The sequence below is a fragment of the Fundulus heteroclitus genome, chromosome 21 (assembly GCF_011125445.2).
Source record: "Fundulus heteroclitus isolate FHET01 chromosome 21, MU-UCD_Fhet_4.1, whole genome shotgun sequence".
In the NCBI taxonomy this organism is placed as follows: Eukaryota; Metazoa; Chordata; class Actinopteri; order Cyprinodontiformes; family Fundulidae; genus Fundulus; species Fundulus heteroclitus.
This window is the reverse complement of record NC_046381.1, coordinates 17,355,711-17,377,812: the sequence shown is the minus strand read 5'-3', so window position 1 is coordinate 17,377,812 and position 22,102 is coordinate 17,355,711. Positions and strand designations below refer to the sequence as shown.

General features: G+C 40.2%; 1 protein-coding gene across 1 annotated transcript in view; it reads right to left on the bottom strand.

Annotated features, from left to right (window-relative positions):
* Positions 1 to 16,066, bottom strand: part of dok6 (docking protein 6) — an 89,058-nt gene extending 72,992 nt beyond the window's left edge. Inside the window, exon 1 of the mRNA XM_021313446.2 lies at positions 15,705 to 16,066. Within this exon, the coding sequence (XP_021169121.1) occupies positions 15,705 to 15,770 (66 nt within the window). The 5' untranslated portion in view covers positions 15,771 to 16,066. The remainder of the gene's footprint in view (positions 1 to 15,704) is intronic.
* Positions 16,067 to 22,102: the final 6,036 nt, after the last annotated feature.

Genomic DNA, 22,102 nt, shown 5'->3' with positions numbered 1-22,102 from the left:
ACAAAACAGAAACCTGTTCAGTTACTGAATAGAAACAAATAAGGTGAACAGAATAAAATATATGAAACACTAATAATTCCCACGAAAGCCCTCACTATCAACAGAGCTTTTGGCAATGTATATTTTTCAATGATGTTACAATTTTTTTGCGTAATGCCCTCCACCTTTATGTCATCACATCCTTGCCTTCTGTGCACATCAGTGAGTTTTGGTTGAGAAACTGATTCTGCTCCGCCATGCAGCCCAGCTGAATGGGAGCTATTTAGCTGACAACTGAAGGAGCAAGTTGAGTGTTTATATTTAAAAACAAAACCGCATAACTAGCATTTTGCATCCTTGTCAACAGTGTAAAATATTCCCAGACTGGATCACTTTATGTTGCACCCGACAAAACTTTTTCTCTTACTAGTGCGGTCTGACTCCACTTTAGAATGAGTGACAGCACCCTCTTCTGGATGGGGGCCAGAAGGTCTACAGTGATGTTATCAGTAAATGGGATGGAACACACTTATCCATTAATTGACATATAATCGGAAGTCGATTTTTTTGTTTGCATCCCAACTCTTTATCAAAGTGAACTTATTGACTTATTGACTTGAATAGGACGCGGAAACTGAAATTATCTGGTAAGAAATGACAAAATCTGTAAAAGTACAATAACTTAAAAGATGAAATGATCATCATCTTTGAATCATACATGTTTGCCTCTTTGTTTGCATGATTATTCAAATATTCCTGACAAGATTAGCTAAATATGTTACCAGAGTTGTGGTGTGGCCTAAATTCCAATTGTCCAACTGTAAAAAAACACTTTTTACAAATTGATATTGCATTATGTTAAGGATTATGTGATCATAGAGGTTGGAGCTGCAAATGCAGTTACCAAGGAAACCAGCAGATAACCCACTAACCCAAGAACTTCACAGATGTGGCACACATAAACAAATGGACAGCTATCTTGGGGCTGCATGGACAGGTGGGTATCCCTGGAGCCTGACTCTTTCAGCCTGGTAATGACACGTATCCTGGATGACAACATGGTGGGAACCGACCAATCCTGAGCAGGTCTTTGCTGATCTATATAAGCTGACATAACCAAGAGTTTGGCACTCTCCTTCGTGTCTGGAAATCTACCCGTCTCACATTGTTTTGTGTATGAGAGTCAAGTACTGAAGCTGGAAAAATCCCTCTCCCTTGTTGGATTAAATATGTTAAAGTATGTAACTTTCTGTTTCAAGAGTCTTTTTTATTACTACAGAAGTCTGCAATAGTGAACACCACATCTTTCAGGCATATAACCTGGGGAACCGCAACTGGATACAGTCAATTCTTATCAGTTTTTATAGTGAACCGTTGAAATTGCTGATGTCCTCCCTCAGCTTTTTACACATAGACCACGTTGGTGTGTGCTGACACACAAGCCATCACTGTGAATCAGATGGGTGACAGCGTTACTTGTTTCCATTTTCTGTAACAACCCTCGCTTCACACAAACAAGCCAACTTGTCTCTGTGATTGTCTCCACACCAAATAAGCGCTGCATCAACTCAAACCTTAAATTCCACTTGAATGCTTCACTTGACACCAAAGCTTAAACATGGGAGCTGAGACAATGTGTTCAACAAAGAAGGTTGCAACACTTTACATCCTCTTCTTTCAAAACAACAGACTTTTAAGCAGACAATTAAAACAAAACCTAAATCTGCACAATGGCATTATTCGGACTATATAAACATTTAAAATGAGCCATTCAAAGTTCATAAATGGGGTCACTACGAGTTTTGAGGACACAGCTGAGTAGTGACATCAAATGATAACTCACAAATGTCAAGGAAAAGGAAAGCCTTAGGCTGAATATTTCCTTGAATCCCCAGAGATGCAACTACAAAGTTTGAAGAAGATTGAATGAGCAGTTGAGGGGGAAAAAGCTCCGAGCAGAGTTGCCAATGCAGCCATTTAAGGTCACTGGATTGTCAGTCTGCATGTTTCTGTGTTATCTATGTCCAGGTACTGGGCTGTGAATGGTGTGGCTGCTGAAAACTCGATGTAGAAGGATTCCTAGACGACAACGACCGGCTCTTCTGTGCCGAGAGATTGAATATTCCAGAAATCATATTTATTGTTGTGATGCCATTCAAAAGACAGTTTGCTTATAACTGAGGCAGAAACAACATAGACGACAAGAAAATGTGCTTTTATGATGACCCAGTATTTCATTATCATGTATAACTATCAATTGGCGTTTACACATTATGGACCATCACCGACATTTATCTATGTTTTCTATTTTCTATAATTAGCAACAACGTGAATCACTGATACGAAAGATTTTAAGTGCGGTTTAAGCAGAGATTTATTCATGAAAGCGACCAAATAATAGAGGCACATTTTTCACCATGAATAATGACTGTTGGGCTGTTGTTCCCAGATCCTGCTAGAGATGCATTTCATCAGAGCCAATAAGGCCCAGTGATTTGTCTTGAGGTCTTTGTCTGATGGAAGAAACTGATGAAAACCAAAGAAAATGACCACACAATTTATAGTCCTGCATATGTGTGAAGTAATGCCCTCAAACCCAAGAGCATCCATCACAAAAAGGAGGAGCTTAAAGTGCCCCCATAAGGCACAAGTAAGGTAATAAACAGATGATGGCGCATTAAAAATTCTTCACCTGCTTCAGGTTGAGCTTCTATTTGGTAGCCATGAAAAGAGAGGGAAGAAATGAATTTACAAGGTAAGTGATTTGTTAATAGATTAGTTTTCATTCTGATTATCATGCTGTCTGGATGAGTAATTTGCAGAAAAACTGACACCATATTTTTCTGTGTTAAACTGAACGCTCAGTTCTCGATTTAGGAAAAATGAAAATCTGCTGACAATCACTATCCTCCACAGCCTGTCATTGTTAATAGTGAGGGCGTGGAAGTGGTAAGATAATATCTTAAATGCCTGCGCCATCTCAAACAATAGAGACACTGTTTTCCAACCCTGCATCTGCTTTACCCTGTGCTTGTGTGCCGACACAGTAGAAGGCACCCCCACAATATTACAATGCTCAGACTCCATATATAGACCGTTGGTTGCCAGACTAAATATGCTTGCATGTAATAAGAACTTAGGGAAAACAAAGACATGAGATAGCTGAAAAGCACAAGTGGAATTAGTTTTTAGAAACGGAGGAATGTAGAGAGCAGCACTGAGCCCAGAAAAGTGGTAAATATGTATCTTTTTACAATTGTTTTAACACAATCATCCCAAATAATTTGTAACCTACAACCTAAGTTTTAGACAGGTCTTGGTCAGTTTGCCAGTATCAAAGTATAGCAAGGTTTTATAACTACTAAATTGTCTGTCATACCATACCTATGGTAAAGTCCTTTTAAGGAGGTACCAGAGGAAGAGTCTGGAGTGAATTAAGTTTCCTGTGCCTTTATGAAGCCTAGAATCACGGATTACCATCCCTCGCCTACAAGTTACTGGGGAAGGTCAGTCAGCTGGCTGAAAAAAATAGTCCTTTCTCTGTTCATAATAATAATAATAATAATAATAATAATAATAATAATAATGCATTTATTTACAAGTGTCTTTCGTAAAACAGGATTGCTGCACAAAAGAAAACCAGTTTAAAAAATACAATAAAACGAGATAAAAAGCATCAAGTAGGTTATATGGAGCTGTGCAATCACAAGGTAAAGGAGTCATGATCAGGTGGTTTATAAGCCTGGATTTGAACAAGGGAAGAGCGTCAATGTTACCTATTTCTGGAGGGAGAAAGATCCAGAGTTTAGTAGCAGAGTGGGAGAAAGCTCTGCTCCCCACGGTGCTGAGGTGAACAGAGGGGATGGATGCGGGGAATCTAAGGAAGCGGCAGGAGGTGGCAACATGAATGTGGATCTAATGAGCAAGGGGGCAAGGTTGTGGATTATCTTGAATGTAAGCAGAAGGGTTTTGACTTTGGTTCTGAATTTGACTGGGAGCCAATGGAGCTGCTGTAGAACTGGGCAAATGTGGAGAAAAGAAGAAGTACAGGTGGTGTTACGAGCAGCTGAGGTCTCTGGACCAATTGGAGCTTATGAGAGGATTTTCGAAGGAGACCAAAAGGAAGACAGTTGCAATAATAAATTCGGTAGGCGAAGAGGCTGTGAGCAAGAATTAAGGTGAAGTGAAGGGAACGGGAGGAACAAAGATGATTAATGTTGTGCACATGACAATATGTGGGTAGGGTGATGTTATTAATGTGAGAGGTTAAGGACGAGGAGCTATCTACGATGCCAACCAGACTCTTAACCAGAGCTGAGGGGGACACTATCACATAGAGATAACAACTGTCTATTTTTGGAAAATACTGATTCTGTTCCTATAAGAAGCTCAGGTTTATCCCTGTTTAATTTTAGGAAGTCTTCATACAAACAAGAGGTGACAGAGGGGAAGGGAAGTGGGTTTACTGGATATGTAAAGCTCAGCGTCATCCATGTAATAATGAAAATATTTCACTACTGTAATGTTATTTCTGTTTTGGAACTAAAGTTAAGCTAAAATCAGCTTTTCTATTGAAAAGTCAACTCAAGGCTGGTTACAAGAGCAGATCACCAAACTAATTCAGTGAGATCACTTTGGTATGTCTATGAAGAGCAGAACAACAACAAAAATGTTATGATATTCATCAGAATAAGAAGTTGAAAACTGCTAATAAATTTAGTTTGCAAGTGTAATTTCTGCTCAAGACTTTATGTCAGAGGGGTGCTGGATATTTGTTCCCTTTGCCATTTTGTACATTTGCAATTTAGGTTGATTAGTACCTGATATGCCGGTATTGACCATACCGGCATACTTTTTTATTATTTGTATATCCACTAACACAACCAACAATTTATAGTAGTTTTTTTTAAGTCTTCTCATTGTGTGGCTTTAAATAAAGTTGGTTATGACTCAAATAATTCTTATTTTGGTATGATGAAGCTTCTTAACCTTTCTAATTTCATGAAAGTCAATTGTCCAAAATAAGGATGATAACCATAATAAATTTTAATTTTGTGTAAAACTGACATTTCAGGAAATAAAAAATTATCTGTGAGATTTGAGCATTTTATGACCAACTATCTCCAAAATTAATGCAAACACCTAACAGGACATTTAAAAACAGATCTAGAATGGTTTAGGTGGAAGAAGAGTTTTTGAATGAAATAGATAACATTATAATGATCTTATCTATCACTTATAACGTAATCTTGTATGAAAGATTATTGTTGTATTAGCGGGAATAGTTATTCGTTTAGAAATCAGCAAGACAATGGTATACATCTTTGTATTGAATATTTTGCTAAATGCTTATGAAACCCATGTTTATTTTACACAAGGTCACTGCACCAAAAGCATCTCTGACTAACCAGTGCTCTGCTTTATGCTTTGGCATTTAAAACCTTCATGATCTTCTAATATTGGAGTGTTTTGCACAGTAATTAATATGTGATGTTAAACATCATATTATGAAGCATATTTCAGATTCCAGATTTCAATGTGGGTTCAAGACAGGTGTACATATTCAGTTTAGGACCACACTTAATCAATAAATCAGCATTCTTTGGCTTAATACTAGTTCAAAGTATGCAGGCGTTTAAGATCAGGAAGAATTTATTCAGCTTTTTCTTTTGTATAATTATGTCAAGGCTGAGACCAAGAAACAAAAGCATGACCCAAAAGGCAAGATGGTGAAAGCTGCTTTACGAACCAACAGTTGTACAAAACAGTTGTACAGGCTTTACAAAATCAGGCAAGCAAGCAAACACTGGGCGAAAATAAAACAGAAAATGAAACCAGAATAACAAGCAAAGCACCTGTTAGAGGACTCAAGGCTAAAAAAGAAATGTCGCACGACAGCCAGATGAGTAACTGAGCAGGGCGAAGCTGGGAAACTATGAAGTTTACTAAAAGCTGATGAGTAGAGTAAGGTCAGATGGGAGAGACCAGGTGATCCGGCAAATGGGAAATCAGAGCAAGTGGGAGTGGGTGGTCTCCACAGATATCATGGTGGAAAAAGCTGAAAGAACTAAAGTAATTTTAAAAAAAATAACCATTCCAAAGAGCTGGTTAAGAGGTACTTTACAAGATTGCAGCGTATGGCAACTAGATGCGGGTCTTTTTTACCGGTATCAAAGTATGGTTTTAAAAAGTTACAGGTTTAAAACCATTAAAACTGTCTGTGATAAAGTCCTAATGGTTTAAAAACTTTTCAATAAGATGTTGTAGAAAGTGATGCAGAGACAAAAGTCGTCTCTGAATGTAAGAAGCACCAGGTTGCTGTTCCACATCCACCTACTGCTGGTCATTTGATTTCCTTTTGGGTTTTTCTTTTTTTTTTGGTATAAAGTTCACCTAGAAGTTACATCCAGTTCCTTCTAAATGCTCAAATATAAAGTAAATTAACATATTGTAAATAATTCCTTGTGACATCCCTTCCATGAGAAGCTAAAAACCAATGATATGGAAAGATGTTAAGTCAACTCTTTGTTTTTTAATCGACAGACTTAACGACTGCATAATAATCTTTTATACTAAAAATTGAACTCTAGCTCATCTGTACATTTACAACCTTCATTTGCTCCCTGACAAAATGAACACGGAAATATCCATTGATTAATCAATATTCATCATTTGCCTTGTGGATAAACATTGTTGATTGAGTGTGTAACCATAAAGCGAGAACAGCACATACAGGTATAAATGGAATTGGATGCAGTTATTGCTTGCAGTCATCTGGACAGTGTTTTGCATGAAACACTTCTTATCCTGTGCTCTCACAGTCTCTGAAATCCGCTTTCCAATTATGTTCCAATATAAGCAACTCTGGTTACAATCTAATCTTCTTGTTCGTTTTTTTTTTTAATAACAAAGAGCTATTTGGAACAAAACAAACTGTATGCATGCACACATTATTGTGAAAACGATAGACTCATAAAAAAATAACCTTAAATCTCTTTAAAAATCTAAAAACAGAACAGTATATTGTGTGTGATAATGAAAAACATGAATTCTTGGTCTAGATCCCTGCGTAGTGTTTAGCTGACTATTAATTTACATCCACATTTACGGGTGATTACATCAGATCTCACGTTTTGTCAATGTGTTTTCAGCTTTGACAATTAATGGGGGGGGGGGGTCTTGAAAATGTTCTGGGTCTTATGACTAATTTTAAGATTTCACTTAAAATAAGCCAGATCCGATTTTAATACTTTTCATGAAACCTGTGGGATGTGAGAGTTAATCTATAGACGCAGTAAACAATTTTCTCTTTAGATTTCCAATAGCTGCTCAAACATGTCCTAAATAAATTCTATGACATAATTTATTCAGAAACTGACACTCAGAACTGTTTCCTTACATATGCTGACATTTGTCAAGTGCTTAGTTGCAATAAGCTCATTGTTAAGAGCAAATAAAAACCCAAAACTCAGTTAGGCAGAAAATTGGAATATTATATGTAATCAAAAAGAAAATGATTTAATAGATGTGACATGATGTCCGTGTTATGGCCAACATATTCATGGACAAGACTCAACTGTTCTGATTGATGGCTGTGCTGACTTTGGATTTGACTGTGGAAACTTCCCATTAAACCTGAAGCAACTTGGATATTGTGCCTCTCCACTCTCCCTCCTGACTCTGGGGCCTTGAATTTCAACTAAAATGCACATTTTCCTGTCATCTAAAAAGAGGACTTTGGTTCAATGAGAAATAGTCCTTTCCTTTTTGCCCTCAGTCCAGGTAAGACACAATAAATGTTCCAGGGTGGCTTAACAACAGGAATGTCACCTTTGCAGCTCATGTTGTGGAAACTTTCCAAGCACTGATTTAAGCTGCAGGCCATGTGGTGCAAGTCTCCCTCAAACTCTTTAATAAGTTTTAGCACTCCCTTTTGGTTGTAGCCCTTTGTCTGCCATGCTTTTTCCTTCGACTCAACTTTCCATTATTGTGATTTGATGAATGGAGAGGATGAGCAGTAACTTTACAGATTATCATGAGAGGTCTTGTTTGTTTGCTCCTCACAATGGCAACGTTGTCAACCCAGAGTCCAGGTCAACCAAGCAATATGTAATACCCCTACAGTTGAATAAAGAAGGATCACTTACTATTTTTTTTTCTAAATGCTGAATGGCACTGTTATTGCTAGCCAAACTCTGTTTAATTATCACTCTCGTATGTATTCTTCTTGTTTCCCTTCATGTTGTCAAGTCCTTGTAAATGCATCCAATTCTAAATAAAAGGTGATAGATAGATAGATAGATAGATAGATAGATAGATAGATAGATAGATAGATAGATAGATAGATAGATAGATAGATAGATAGATAGATAGATAGATAGATAGATAGATAGATAGATAGATAGATAGATAGATAGATAGATAGATAGATAGTAAAATATGTTGTTATATCTTTGTAAATCTCTTAAAGAGAAACAGATACAATCAATACTGTCAGGTTAAACCTTCACAAAAATGTAAATTCCAAACTCTTCATCTGTACAAATTTAGCTCACTTTATCTCTTGAGAAGAAAATATCACCTTTTCTTTTCTTGCCGCTGATTTTAATTTATACATCTGGTTTACCACTTCACTGTTCCTGTTGTTAAAAATTGAGCATTCTCAAAGCTGACTGCATTGTTTCTGTAAATGGCCCAGTTTGCTGATAAGAAAAATACATAATTGCATCCTAAAAGTGTGTGCACACAGACTCCTGTGTCCTCTTAAAGTATTACACAGCTTCCTTTCAGCCAGTACCTGATCTCCAGCACATCTAACGAGACAAAACATGACTACAAACGAAGGAACTAACAGCAAAACAGCGGCGGACTAAATTGGCCATTTTTGGTAAAGCCGGGAGAAAAGCCGGGCAGCAAATAAGAAAATATTCATCAGCTGACCTTTTCCATTTACCGCAGTGATCCTAAGCCTGAGAAACATGTACCTGCTCTGAGACTGACACACATACTCAAAGGTCACGTTATTCAGCCTTTCAAGAGGCACCACAGCCCACTGATAAGCATCCACCATTTTTTTTTTTTTTTTTTGCATTGATGGAAAAAGAGCTTGAACTGACCACAGCAACATCGCAACTATTGCTGTATCTAAGATGTTTGCTTGGCTATTTTTTTTTTTTTTTTTTTTTGCTCTGCTGAGAGACACTTCTCCTGTTTTTTTTGGCTCTTGTGAGCATTCAGTCAGTTTTTTTTTTTTTTTTTTTTTTGTAGAAAGAAAAATATTACCGTATGTTGGAATGCAACAGGGCTGAAATTAATTGAAAATCCACACAGTGTTCTTTGGCAGAAGATTGTTTACTTGTTTGTTGTGTGTATGTGTGATGTCTGCGCCAGTCCTTCAGCGTTGAACCGAGCCAATTTGTGTGTGTGTGTGTGTGTGTGTGTGTGTGTGTGTGTGTGTGTGTGTGTGTGTCTTTGCACTGTGTCAGGGGAAATAGCCTGTTGGGGTTATAGAGGGTGCAACGTGGGGTGATGAATAGGATGCTTTTGTGCTCGCTCCCGCAGCTGTCTACAAACCAGCAAAGGGGAGAAAGGTGAGAAAGAAAGGGGAGTAAGGTTAGGTAGATAGCCAGGTAAAATAAAAAAAAAAGAAAGAAAGATAAAAGAGGAGAAAGGAGATGAGAGCGACACTGCTACGTATGTGAGACAGGGGGGAGGAGAGAGGTGACAGCAAATGTTTAGCGTCTAGGAAGAAGGAGGGGAGAATGTGGGAAAGAAAAGATAGCACTTGTGCATTCTAGAACACAGCAGCCTCCTCAGTCAAACAAAAAGAGACAAATAAGCTGGCTAATATAAGAAATCATTGACATTCAAGTCAGTGGGAAAAAAAATAAAGCAAATGTCCCAGAACAAAGAGAGATGGAGAGAGAGAGAGAAAGTGCTCCACTTGGTAACTCTGATAACTCTGGCCCGAACACAGAACTGACCCCGTGACCTAAACCTTCACACATGACGGAGTCTGGAAATAAGCCAATAACGGTGAACGATGCTGATGGGCTTGGGCCGAGGCTGTTCTTGTCGCAACGGCCACTTTAATGCATACTTCATAAGGAGAAACCAGTCAGCTGTACCACATTTTAATAAAAATAATGTATAATTCATTTTGAAATGGCACGGCATCGCGTTAGAAACCTGGAGTGGGAGCAGCTGAAGGTGAACAGAGACCCCAAGTCCTGATTTGTGGTATTTGAGAGACCTTTAAAGTCCCGGTCAGATCATATGCTCATGATCTCAAACAAATGTTGGCATTGATATATTTTTAAGAAATACTTCAAGGGGTCACCCTGCGTAACTGGGACAGACCAAAATGCAATTGTAACAATTTGTTAAGTAAAGAAAATTTCAGTTTTCAAAGGAGTCTGCTAAAATAGGAAGCAAAATAAGTACCCATCTAGCAACAGGCAGGCTTTTTTTTTTTTTTTTTTTTGCAGTAGTTCAACACAATTAATGTTTAATTACCGCTTTAACTGTAGATGTTTGGCAAGTTTTGACATTAATAATGCATGATACTATAAATTTTGCGATGGCGACATAATTTTGCAGACACTTCAAAGATGAGATCATTTGAAATAAATCCAAATGCTCGTCTCTCTTTCATCTGTGATTGGGAGACTCTCTGCGACCTTTAGCATCTTGGCCCTGTCAGCTGTAAGCATCGACTGCAGTCAGCCGCCATCCAACAGCCTGGATAATACTTCGCCGTGCAGTGCGGGAACTTGCAACATTTGGAATATATTAGCCATAAAAAAACGGTCCTTTGCAATATTAATACTGCTCACAATAATACTGCAGCAATGATAAATTCACAATATATTGCGAGTAGCTACACGGCTATAAAGCGTGTAGCTATTTCCTTGGTGCTGTTACTGCCTCATGAAGCTTGGATCAGAGAGCTGTAGCTGATTTCCCATCTCCAAGTTGTCATAAAAATCTAACTTGCTCGTACATATTTCTCTTTCAGACCTGCACTGAACGATTTTCAGATGTTTTCCAGCCTCCCTGCCATTAGCACTCATTACATAATTGTATTATGGAGAAGAGTCGACGTAAAGCAGGGATTCATTATTATTTTGGAACAATAATAACACGATTACAGTCGACATTTTGAACTGGCTGAGCATCTTATACTAGCACGTAGCATGATCAGCACAATCAGGATCACTAATTGTAAACAGGTTCTCCCACTGTATTTCATAAAGGACATAAACCCTTACCCAACTCTACGATTTCTAAAACGCTGCAAAGCACACATTACATACACTAAACTGTCATTTGAATCTAGCTAGGCTTTTAGGTGCAATTGTTCTTACTCGATTATTCATACTCTGAAAAGTCAGGGAGGAAATGAAGAAAACTGGAAAAGTACAAAAAGACTAAGGAAAATGTCGCCAACGTCTCGTTCCCACCTGTACCAGCACATATGAAAAGCCGGGGGGAAAAATGCATTTTCTTAAAAAATGCCTTCGTACAGCTGTTCTGCTTCATCTTTCTTCATTTGGTAATACCTCACTAATACTGACAATGACTTACTTTGAGTTTTCTTCTCGAATATAGCCTTGCCTGAACGAGACGTTTTCTTGTCTTACCTACGCTGAACAGGGCCTTTGTGTCACTACCTGACTATTCCCCGTGGGAACCAAGAAGTCATAGATTACTGTTGAAAAGCTTTGAAAAATTAAACTGTAGCCCTTTTGTGTTTGAAAATAACAAAATAAAAATTGCAGTAGCTGAAGAGAAATCTCAATAACTTGCCTCTTTGGCAACTGTTAAACTACTTTTCGGAGCACACTATCAGTCTTTCTGTGAAACGAAACAACAGGTGATAGCTTCTAACTTAAAGTCAGCAATGTTTTACGTTCAAAAGACAACATCAAACTCAGCAGGATAGTTTAAATAATCATTTGCAAACAGATCAGAATAATGACGCTAACCACGCATTAAAAGCACACTGCGGAGAAGCCTTTCCATACTGCGTTTTCTTTTTTTTTTTCCTATGTAAAGATTGTTTAAAGTCAAACACCATTTTAGCAACTGCACATACAGATCTGTTCTGGAAAGACCTCAAATTGATCTCCACTGTTCCTGTTAACTGTCACTAAAATTGATCTTTAAACAGAGGATCAGCAGGCTAAAAACACGTTGCTTTAGCGGCCCCCTAACATTCTGGACATGCTTTTTTTTATTATCAGAGGACGGCGAAGCTGTTTAGAGTGGCCCCTGGCCTCTGATTGTCGGGACATGGTGTGAGTCACAGTATTCATAAAGCTTTGATATTTACATCGAGTGGCCTTTATCTGCTGCCGCAGAAGTCAAAGTCATAAAGGCTCGCGGAGCTTTCAATCGGGGTTTCTTAAAAAAAAAATTTACTCTAAAATAAAGTAGTGTAAATAGAGATTAAGCAAAAAAATAAAGTTTGCTTAGAACATTAAAAGGTGCTTCATATGCGGCCTCCACATTCAAAGAAAATTTGATGAGGCTCAATAAAAGCAGCCAAGAAGTCGGTACATCTTCCTGTATGTGTTGCTAAATATGAAAGTATAAATTAAACCTTCTGGTCTGAATCTCTGTATGTAGCATATGAGGAGCAGGATGACTCACTTCACACCCTTGAACATCACTGAGCTGTGAAATTAACACAAAAAAAAACACCCTGCATAATTAAGAAAAATAAGATGAATTTATTGCAACGCTTAGATTCGCATTGAAAATACACTCCTAAACAAGTCGCTCTATTTTTCCTTTTAAGCCCGTTGTGAATCATCTGCCTCTACATATTTTATCCCAGTAAGCCCACATCAAGAACTGCCACACATGTAGATTTTCATATATCCAATTTAACACCTTAATTTTACGTCATTTTCTTTCCCCCTACGGAGAGAGAGAAAGAGAAAAGGCGCATATTGATTTCAGCGCACAGATGCCTAAACCTACTCAGTTATCACTTGCTTATGTCTGAATATGAATGTTAATCACGCCGGCATAAGTAACCCCACCGTGTAAAGATAAATCCTTTCAGCCTTCCCACACTGGGGTCTTCCGAGGCTATCGCAGCATGACTTTTTCTATGATGAAACAGCAGCGAGCGGTGGAGGGGCTGAAGGGAGTGGGCGATCAGGACACAAACAGTTTTTTTCCTCAACAAACAGCGGGGATGAGATGCAGAGCTGGCAGCGATATGGCATCCACACCTTGAGCGCAGCCAACACGGCTCCTCGCTTGCCTTGGAAAGTCATAGGCCATCCACGGTTAAAATAGGTTATGCAAAATTAAAAAAAAAAAAAAAACAAGCAAACAAACTGACTCGAGTGCTGGTATGAATGTTGACAGGAAGACTCTTTGTGTAGGTGTGGGCCAGTATGAGAGCTTTTGGGAGGAGGGGGGGGGGGTCAAAATTACAGGATTAAATTGTATGAGATATGCATTGACTTAAAAACAGAAAAGCAACAATTATTCCCTCTACTTCTACTATACTATTTTCTTTAAAATTCATGTATTATTTTGCCTCAGACTTAAGAAAAAATACAGAAACAAACATTAAATTCAGCAGTGGTGCTTAAGTATTCACTGCTCAAAATATAACACATTATTGTTCTTCTGTAGTCATTTAGTTAGGCTATCTGCTCAAGTAGTCACTTGTAGCATCCTCTCTATAGTTTAAACAAAGGTTTATCTTGATAAGAGTGAGGGGTGGTCGCTCCTTCTGGACAAATTGGCCTTTTTTCTAATTGAAGAAAAAAGTTTAAGGGCCTGTTTTCCAGCCAGCTGATCTACAGTGCCCAGCAACATGTTTGGGAAGGCTCTATTTTGCCTGTGTGACCAACACATTTGTCACACTGGCGCTTTCTCTGGCATCTCATTGAACGGTTTTACAGAAATGTTTTGTGGTTCTGAAACCATAACTGGAAATAAAAATGTTTTTTTTTAAAAAAAAAAGCCCAAACACCCCAAACGAGAAACCCGTTTTTCACCCAGCTGATTTGCAAGGCGCAGCAACATGCGGGGGAGGGGCACTAGTACATTACTAAGTGTTCCTTACAGACTCCTGGCAATCTGGCACATACTCTATATCCTATTAAAGAACTCTACACAATTTGAATGGTGTGATGGAATTAGCATTAGCAGGTCTGTGAGACCTTAATCATTTAAGACCTTTGTATACAGTGGGTATACAAAGTTTAGACACCCCATTTAAAAATGCCCGTTTTTTGTAGCTTAAAAAAAAGCGAGCACGATAAATCCTCTCAAAACTTTTCACACCTTTACTGCGGAATATCCTGTATTAATAAGCCAAAAAGAAATCTGTAAGAGGGTACTTCATTAAAGATAAAAACGCAACGACATGCTGGTTACAAAGGTATGCCCACCCTTTCAGCGTTATTTCTTCGCACCGCCCTTTGAATCAATTTCAGCATTCGGTCTCTTGTTAAGTATCTGTCAGCATCGCACATCTTGACTGGGTAACATTTACCCACTCTGCTTTGCAAAGGTTTTCCTAATCTATCACAGGTGGCCCTATAGATCTTCCACCTCGACCCGTCCAACGTTTTGGCAAAAACAGTCAAGCTCAAGATGAGGAGAAGTACCCCCAGAGCATGATGCTGCCGCCACCGTACGTCACCCCGGGCATGGCTGATGGGCGGTGTTATTGTCCCAAAAGTAAAGTTTGGTTTTATCGGATTATGACGCATCTTTCCTGTTTAACTTCTGTTTTTGCATGCGGCAAAAAACCTGGCCTTTTTACGTGGGGTGTGTAAACTTTCAATTTACCTCCTGTCATGCCCTCCATGTGTCTTGCTGTATAGTTGAAGCCGTCAACACTGATTAAAGATTCCTCCGTGTGTTAACAAGGATTACTCTAAGTTAGCCTCTGAAGCTTCGGCGAAAGTGAGAAAAATAAACGCTGTTGATGAAGCCAGGTGACGGTGTGAGCGGCGGAGACATCATTAGCCCCCATCATCACACTTCATCAGAGGAGAGGAAGTGTGACCGCTCTGCAGGCATAATGAGCTGGAAGTATGAACAAAAGCAGATGGCTTTGTGAGTCAGACAACGGGGCGCTTATGACTGAACGTATATCATTCATTTCAATTTAGGCATTTGGGGCTTTGTCTTTTCTTTTTTTTCTTTTTTTTTCTGTCCTCCTCTCCTTGCTGTATCCCCAGTGCAAGTCCATTACCAAGGCGCTGATGAGCCGCTATCACTCTGAATCAGGCAAGACTTCTCAATGCTGAGAATAATTCATGGATGCTGAGAGAGCAGACAGTTAAAACTGTGTAGAGGGATGATTTTTCTCACATTGCAATTTTTGAGGGTCGATTTTGGATAAAAACAAACAAACAAAAAAAAAAAACAAGATAGTAACTAATATAATAAAAAAGTTCCAACCAACAGAAGCGGGAAAACACGGGAAATTATTTCTAACACCCACATGACACCAGATCTCCGTGAAGGTTTCAGTCCGCTTGTTTGTTTTCTTGACAAAGGAACCCCCAAATAAACTTGCGCGCTCCGGCCAAAGAGCCCCCAACAGGACGGCAGATACGCGGAGCAATTAAAGCCCGTTTCTCAATCCAGCTGCCCTTGGCTGGCGATAAATGGAGCTGCCCTTCCTCCCCCCTCCTCCTCATCCTCCTCCGCGGTAGACAGCAAGTGCAACAGTGGCTACTCACCCCCAGTTTCTTACTCCGTATCCTCACGTACCCCTGCTTCACTATGTCGTTGAAGTTGGAAGCCATGGTGAAGGGGAGGAAGCGGATCGCTTCCTATCCGAGATGAGGGTGAGAATTAAATAGAGTGGTGTCTTTTTTTATTTTTATTTTATTTAATGGTGTCTTTTTTTTTTCTTTCTTCCAGCGGCTAAAGCTTTAACTTGAAGCTAGGTCGGTCTGACATCCAACAGGAGGAGAGCAAGCGGCGCAGGCAAACCTGCTCCGGTGTCAGCTAGCGCTCAGCCTGGCCGGGGCTCAGCGGAGCGATCCATCCGGGAGAGGAGAGGAGAGGAGAGGAGAGGAGGGGAGGGAGGTACCATTCGTCAGCTGATTCACTCCAGCCGGGGAGAGGTAGGAGGCAGAGGCGCTTCCTGGACCACACCATCCCCGGAGAAGCGAAGGGGGTGGGGTTTTTCGGAATAATACAGTAGAATAAAATGGAGAAAAACAAATTGCACCGTCACAAAAGGACAAAAAACAAAACAAAAAAAAAAACAAATAAAAAAATCCACCTTACAGTAGGTGATATGCTAGAACAGCGCTTGCAGAGTCAATGCTGTCTTTGTTCACTGGATGGAGCAGGTAGAAAATAACATTAGAACAATAAGTCAAAGCTTAAGAACGATTTTTTTAGACAGTCTTTTAATACCATGTAATCAAATGGCATTTTCCTTATTTTATTGTTGTTCTTGTGCATTTCTTTTGTGATGTAACTTTTACTGTAACGTGCTTCCGTCACCTTAGTTGGTTGTTGCTAAGCGCCCAATCAATCAATCAATCAATCAATCAATTAATCAATCAATCAATCAATCAATCAATCAACCAATCAATCAATCAATCAATCGATCAATCAATCAGATCTGAATGCAGCTGGGTAGTATAGCCATAAATTGTACACGTGTTTGATAGTGTTACTTCATATTAGCATTACTCAAGTAGACGTGGACAGTACAGCGCAGTAAAAGTACTCCCAGAAGTCGTTTTTGTTTTTCAAAAAACGATTTAAGTCAATGCAACAAGTTAGCTACTACCCACCCCTGAAAAGAGAGGATCCCTCTCTCTGTGGGAAATGTTTCAGCAGAAGACCAGATGCTGTCCAATTATCTAAAAAAAAAAAGGTTTTGCATTGAAAGCAGGAGTCTGCCGGTGATTACCTTATATTAATTGATGCACTATAAATAGGCTGTCAGTCAAGCTATGAAGTTGGGTCATTGTTAGTCCAGTTCGTTATTTAAGTAGATTTAAAATTCAAGCCTTTTTAGAACTAGGTCTTTTTGCTGCTTTCGGCTTCTTTGATGTGAACATTTTGCTGCTTTTCATCATCCTGCAGGGCTAATGATAATATTACATGGACTCATAAGTGAATAGTTAAGTAAGTAAAAAATGACCTGATTCTTGGAAGGCATACGTTGGGGGGGATGAAATTTGTCATACATTTTTCAAGCAATATTACTTTTTGATTTCCATCTTTGATGGTTTTAGAAAAGCATAAGAGCTCACGCTTTGGGCATTATGCATGATTAGTATGAGTACAGCTATGTTTTATAGATATTGCAGCCCATTAATAATTTTTGCTGCAAAGTTTTTGCTTTCCTCTTTTCTTTTAGTTTAGTTTTTGATTAAGCTATCCACAACTGTGTTACATTTAGGTTACCTAATATTTCTATTAAAACCTTTGGTGGATCACCCTTTTGTGAACTTTATGGTGTGTTTAACATTATTATTCAGTTATGAAAGCCTTTGTCTTTCAACCTGGATTAAATGAATCCCCCACCAATCAAATGTTCTTTGCGGACCACTTTCTGCGAAACAAAGGCAGAGCCAGATCAAACCACCCCCGGTTTAGGCCTCCTTCTAGATTATGGCTTAACATTGCATTATGGATGGTCCCCAAGTTTGCTGTGATATTTACATGTGTCTGGATAGCAGTACCGTTAAATAAACAAATAGTAGCCTGCCACTTTCTTAGTGCTCACAGTGCTCCGTGTGTGCAAACTGATGGAATCATGCAAACAAAACCCCAAATCTATGTTGCAACTAGCTAATAATGCATCAAGGAGGCACATGCAATTGTCTCCAGCTGGGAGCCACAGGTAAACCAGCATGTGCCATATCTATGTGTGAGAGGCCAAGGAGATTATGGATTACTGGTTGTATCTACATGGTGAAATGCTTTTAATTTTAGCCAATGCAGTGTTGAGACCCTATGAGTATGCCAGCCATGTCTGCAGAAACGTTACAATAGGTTACTTGGATTGTGGTTTCAGTAGTTAGTACGTTTGCCTCATAGCAAGAAGGTCCCAGGTCTGGATCCCAGCCAGGGGCTTACTGAATGGAGTTTGCATGTTATCGACCTGTATGTGTGGATTGTAGGACTGAGAGTAGGGACCTTGAATGTTGCGGATATGAAAGGAAGAGCTAAAGTTGAGTGACATGATGCAGAGAGGGAAGGTGAACATATATTTTGCTCAGGACAACAAGTGAAAAAGTAGCAAGGCTAGAGGCTTAGGAGCAGGGTTCAAGCTCTCCTACTATGGCATGAATGGTGACGTCATCTATGCAAGATGTAATCCACCTGCGTTCTCCTACCTCAGGTCTTATAAATCACCCCATGTTCCTGCCTCTTCTGGAAGAAGGTATTCACTACACCCATTTCCACCATCTTTGCAAAGTCTACCACCATGTCCTTTAAGATTCCTGTTCTGGACACCAAACCTGGCCTTCGCTTCATCATCACATCGGTTCCCTGCTAGAATTTGTCAATTGAAATATGCACCTATTCCCATTCTCTCACCTCTGAGGATGTTCTGCATCACTTCATCTAGCTCATTTCAGGATTTCTCCTTCTCCTGTAAACTCACACCTTAACTGTGGGAGATAACATCACACCTTCAATTTCTAGCTTCAGACTCATCACCCTGTCTAACACAGTTTTTTTTTTTTACCCCGAGAAGATTCATGACAAACTCCTCCTTCAAGATATTTGCCACACTATTCTTTTCTCTGAAAGGACTCGGCGACTGCAAGGCTGTTGTGGGTGAGAGTGTTGACAAACAGCACGGGATGGACTGGGCCAGATCTAACATAAGGGCAATTTGGGCCCCTCTTTGGTAGCAGATTTTTTGTTTTCGTTACACAAATAGTCTATACAGGGGTTTGACCTCAATTTTCATAATCGGTCAGTACAATAAAAGTTGTTTACAAAAAAAGCACTCTCTTTTATATGTCCGTTTATTGACTTGACTGGTTCTGATTGGCATCAGGTAGCAATGGACTGTGTAGATAGGCTAAAGATAACGGTGGACGGTTAAAATGGTGTAATTGATTTGAAACCGATCCACCGTCTGTTGTGACTCTGTAAGTGGAACTGTGAGAAAACTGAGCCCGATCATGTTAGCAGAAAATAGACAGCGATAGCAAACAAAAGACCAACGGGGCTGCCAAAAGAAAGGAGGAAAAGTAAAAAAAGAAAAGAAAACAGCGGCTGCTTAAAAAAAACAGTCCGCCAATTAGTATATTTTTCAACAAAGCTAGAAATGAGAAGGAGGGTTTCAAGCTAGCCAACGTTAGCTCGGAAGCATCACATCATTTAATTCATTGTATCATTATCGTGTTTTGTGAGTAAGATAGCAGCAATTGGTTTGTCATACTGGAAAGGCATACTTTCAGGTGAATTGGTCATTCAGCACTTGACCAAACAGGGTGTGATTTGACATGTCAGCTTGGCGGTCCTTAGCATTGTGTGTGTGTGTGCGTGGGGGGGGGGGGGGGGGGGGGGGGGTCAAGAAGGAGATGAGATAGAGATAGACTCTACGTGGTCAGGAGGTACTTCCAGATGACTGGACAACTACAGCTAATGCTCTCAGTGAGACAGGTTAGAGAGTACTTGGGTTTTCCTCTGGAAAGAAAGGTGACAAAGAGAGTTGGTGGTGGAATGAGGAAGTACAAGACTGATCTCTGTCACTGTATTCAGAGACAGAGATCAATTAAGAAGAAGTGTGACACTGAGGACTAATGAGAGTTGCCAGGAGTACTGGGGAGATGCAGAGTAAAATGAAGGTAGAGGTCAAGGCCAAAAAACCGGGCATGCAATGACTTATATGACAGGTTGGACAATGGGGAAGCACAGAAGGAGTTATACATGTTGGCGAGGCAGAGAGACAGAGATGGGAAGGGGGATTACGGATTGAGATGGAAATGTACTGACAAGTGCAACAAGTGTGGTAGGAAGATGGAAGGATTACTTTGAAGAGTTGAGGAACGTGGAAAAGGAGAGAAAGAAAAGAGTAGAGGAAGCAACCAATGTAGATCATAAAGTAGCAAAGACTATTAAAGAGGAATTAAGGAAGGCATTGAAAAGAATGAAGAGTGGAAAGGTAGCTAGTCCTGATGATATTCCAGTGGAGGTATGGAAGTGTCCAGGAGAGACAGCAGTAGAGTTTTTGACTAGTGTAGGCTTTTCAAAGAAATCTTAGAGAGCGAGATGCCTGAGGAATGTAGGAGAAGTTTGCTGGTACCAATTTTCCAAAGTAATGGCAACTAGAAAGGTATAGAGTTGTATAGTCACTCAATGACGTTATGGGAAAGAGTAGTGAAAGCTGAAGTCAGAAATGAGCAGCAATATGGTTTAATGCCAAGGAAAACTGCTACAGATGCAGCATTTTTGTTGAGGATGTTGATGGAGAAGTACAGCAAGGGTCAGAGGGAGCTGCATTGTGTTTTTGTTGATCCAGAGAAAGCAGATGACATGGTGCTGAAAGAGGAGCTGTGGTGTTGTATGAGAAAATCTGAAGTAGTAGAGGAGGATGTTAGACTGGTGCAGGACATGTATGAGTGCTGTAAGACAGTGGTGAGGTGTGCTGTAGGTGGGACAGGGCAGTTCAAAGTGGAAGCGGGACTGCATCAAGGAACGGCTCTAAGCCACGTCTTGTTTGCTGCAGTGATGGACAGGTTGACAGAATGTTATAAAGGTATCTCCATGGACGATGAAGGTTGCAGATAACACTGTGTTTGAACCAGGCAATTCTCAGTTGAATTTCAACCCAGTTTTCATGCAACTAAAGTAGCCATTTGGGTTTCTCTTTTCTTATCTCCAACAAAAGCTGTCATGGTGTAGTTTTGGCCTGCCTGTCAGGAACTTTCCAGCACCTTCCTCCTCCTGCCCAGCTCCGACTTCCAGTCTGCCCAATCATCTACACCTGTCAGTTCCTAATCAGCCCGGACTCCTTTCACCTGCCAGCCTCTCTATAAAAGACTCCCTCAGTCTGTTCTTCCCCGCCGGATCGTCATCATTCTTCACCTTTCCCACGTCTGTCAGACAGAGATTTTCCCACGTCTGTCTGTCAGAGCGTTGACTCTCCTTCGTCAGCCAGTCAGATATTTGCCCACGTCTGCCTGCCTGAGTTTCCCCCGTCTGCCGCCCCTGCACCTCCAAGAACCCTCCCGGCTGCGCTGCTGGATCTACTGCAGCCCCTGCGTTCTAAGGACTCTCCCTGCTGCGCTCCTGGTCCTACTGCAGCCCCTGCGTTCTAAGGACTCTCTCTGCTGCGCTCCTGGTCCTACTGCTGCCCCTGCGTCCAAAGAACTCTCTCTGCTGCTACTGCAGCCCCCCACAGCTCTCCAAGTAATCTCCCTGCTGTGCTGCTGGTTATCCTACTATCCCAGTATTCCAGTGCTGCAAGTAATCTCTCTGCTGTGCTACTGGTTCTCCCTCCTGTGCTGTGGGTTCTCCTGCTACCCCAGCGTTCCAGTGCTCCAAGTAATCTCTCTGCCATGCTGCTGGTTCTCCTGCTCCCCCCTGAGCTTTCTCACCTGCTCCAGAGGCTTCCTGGTTCCTACAGCACAGCACCCACGGCTCTCCAGCACTCTCCAGTCCTCCAGCTCCTGCACTCTACATCCACTTCCTCCATCCCAGTAAAAGACTCTGGTTTCCTCCCTCCACAAACCTCCAGCCTACAATAAACTCTCTAAAACGAAGCTCCGTGTGTGGTGTGTGTGTTCGGGTTCATCATGACAAATCATGACAAAAGGTTGTGAGTAAAAATGCAAAAATTTTACAGAAACAGTTTTTTTTGAATATTTCATTCATTGCTTTGTTCTTTGATGTTTATATGCTTAACTGTCTGAGCAGGAAAACCATTTCCATAGTTTTTTTCACAGATAGCACACTAGTAAGAAAATACAATTTTAGTCTACCAGTTTGCTGTTGCAATATGTTTTGTCATTAGCAGGCAGCCCTGAAATGATGTTGGCTAATATGTTGAACATTGAAAAAGGATGTTTGATCTACGGTTTAACTAAAGACATTTGACTCAACTGTATTGTACAAAGCATCCAACAATAGCTTTTACACATGCAGT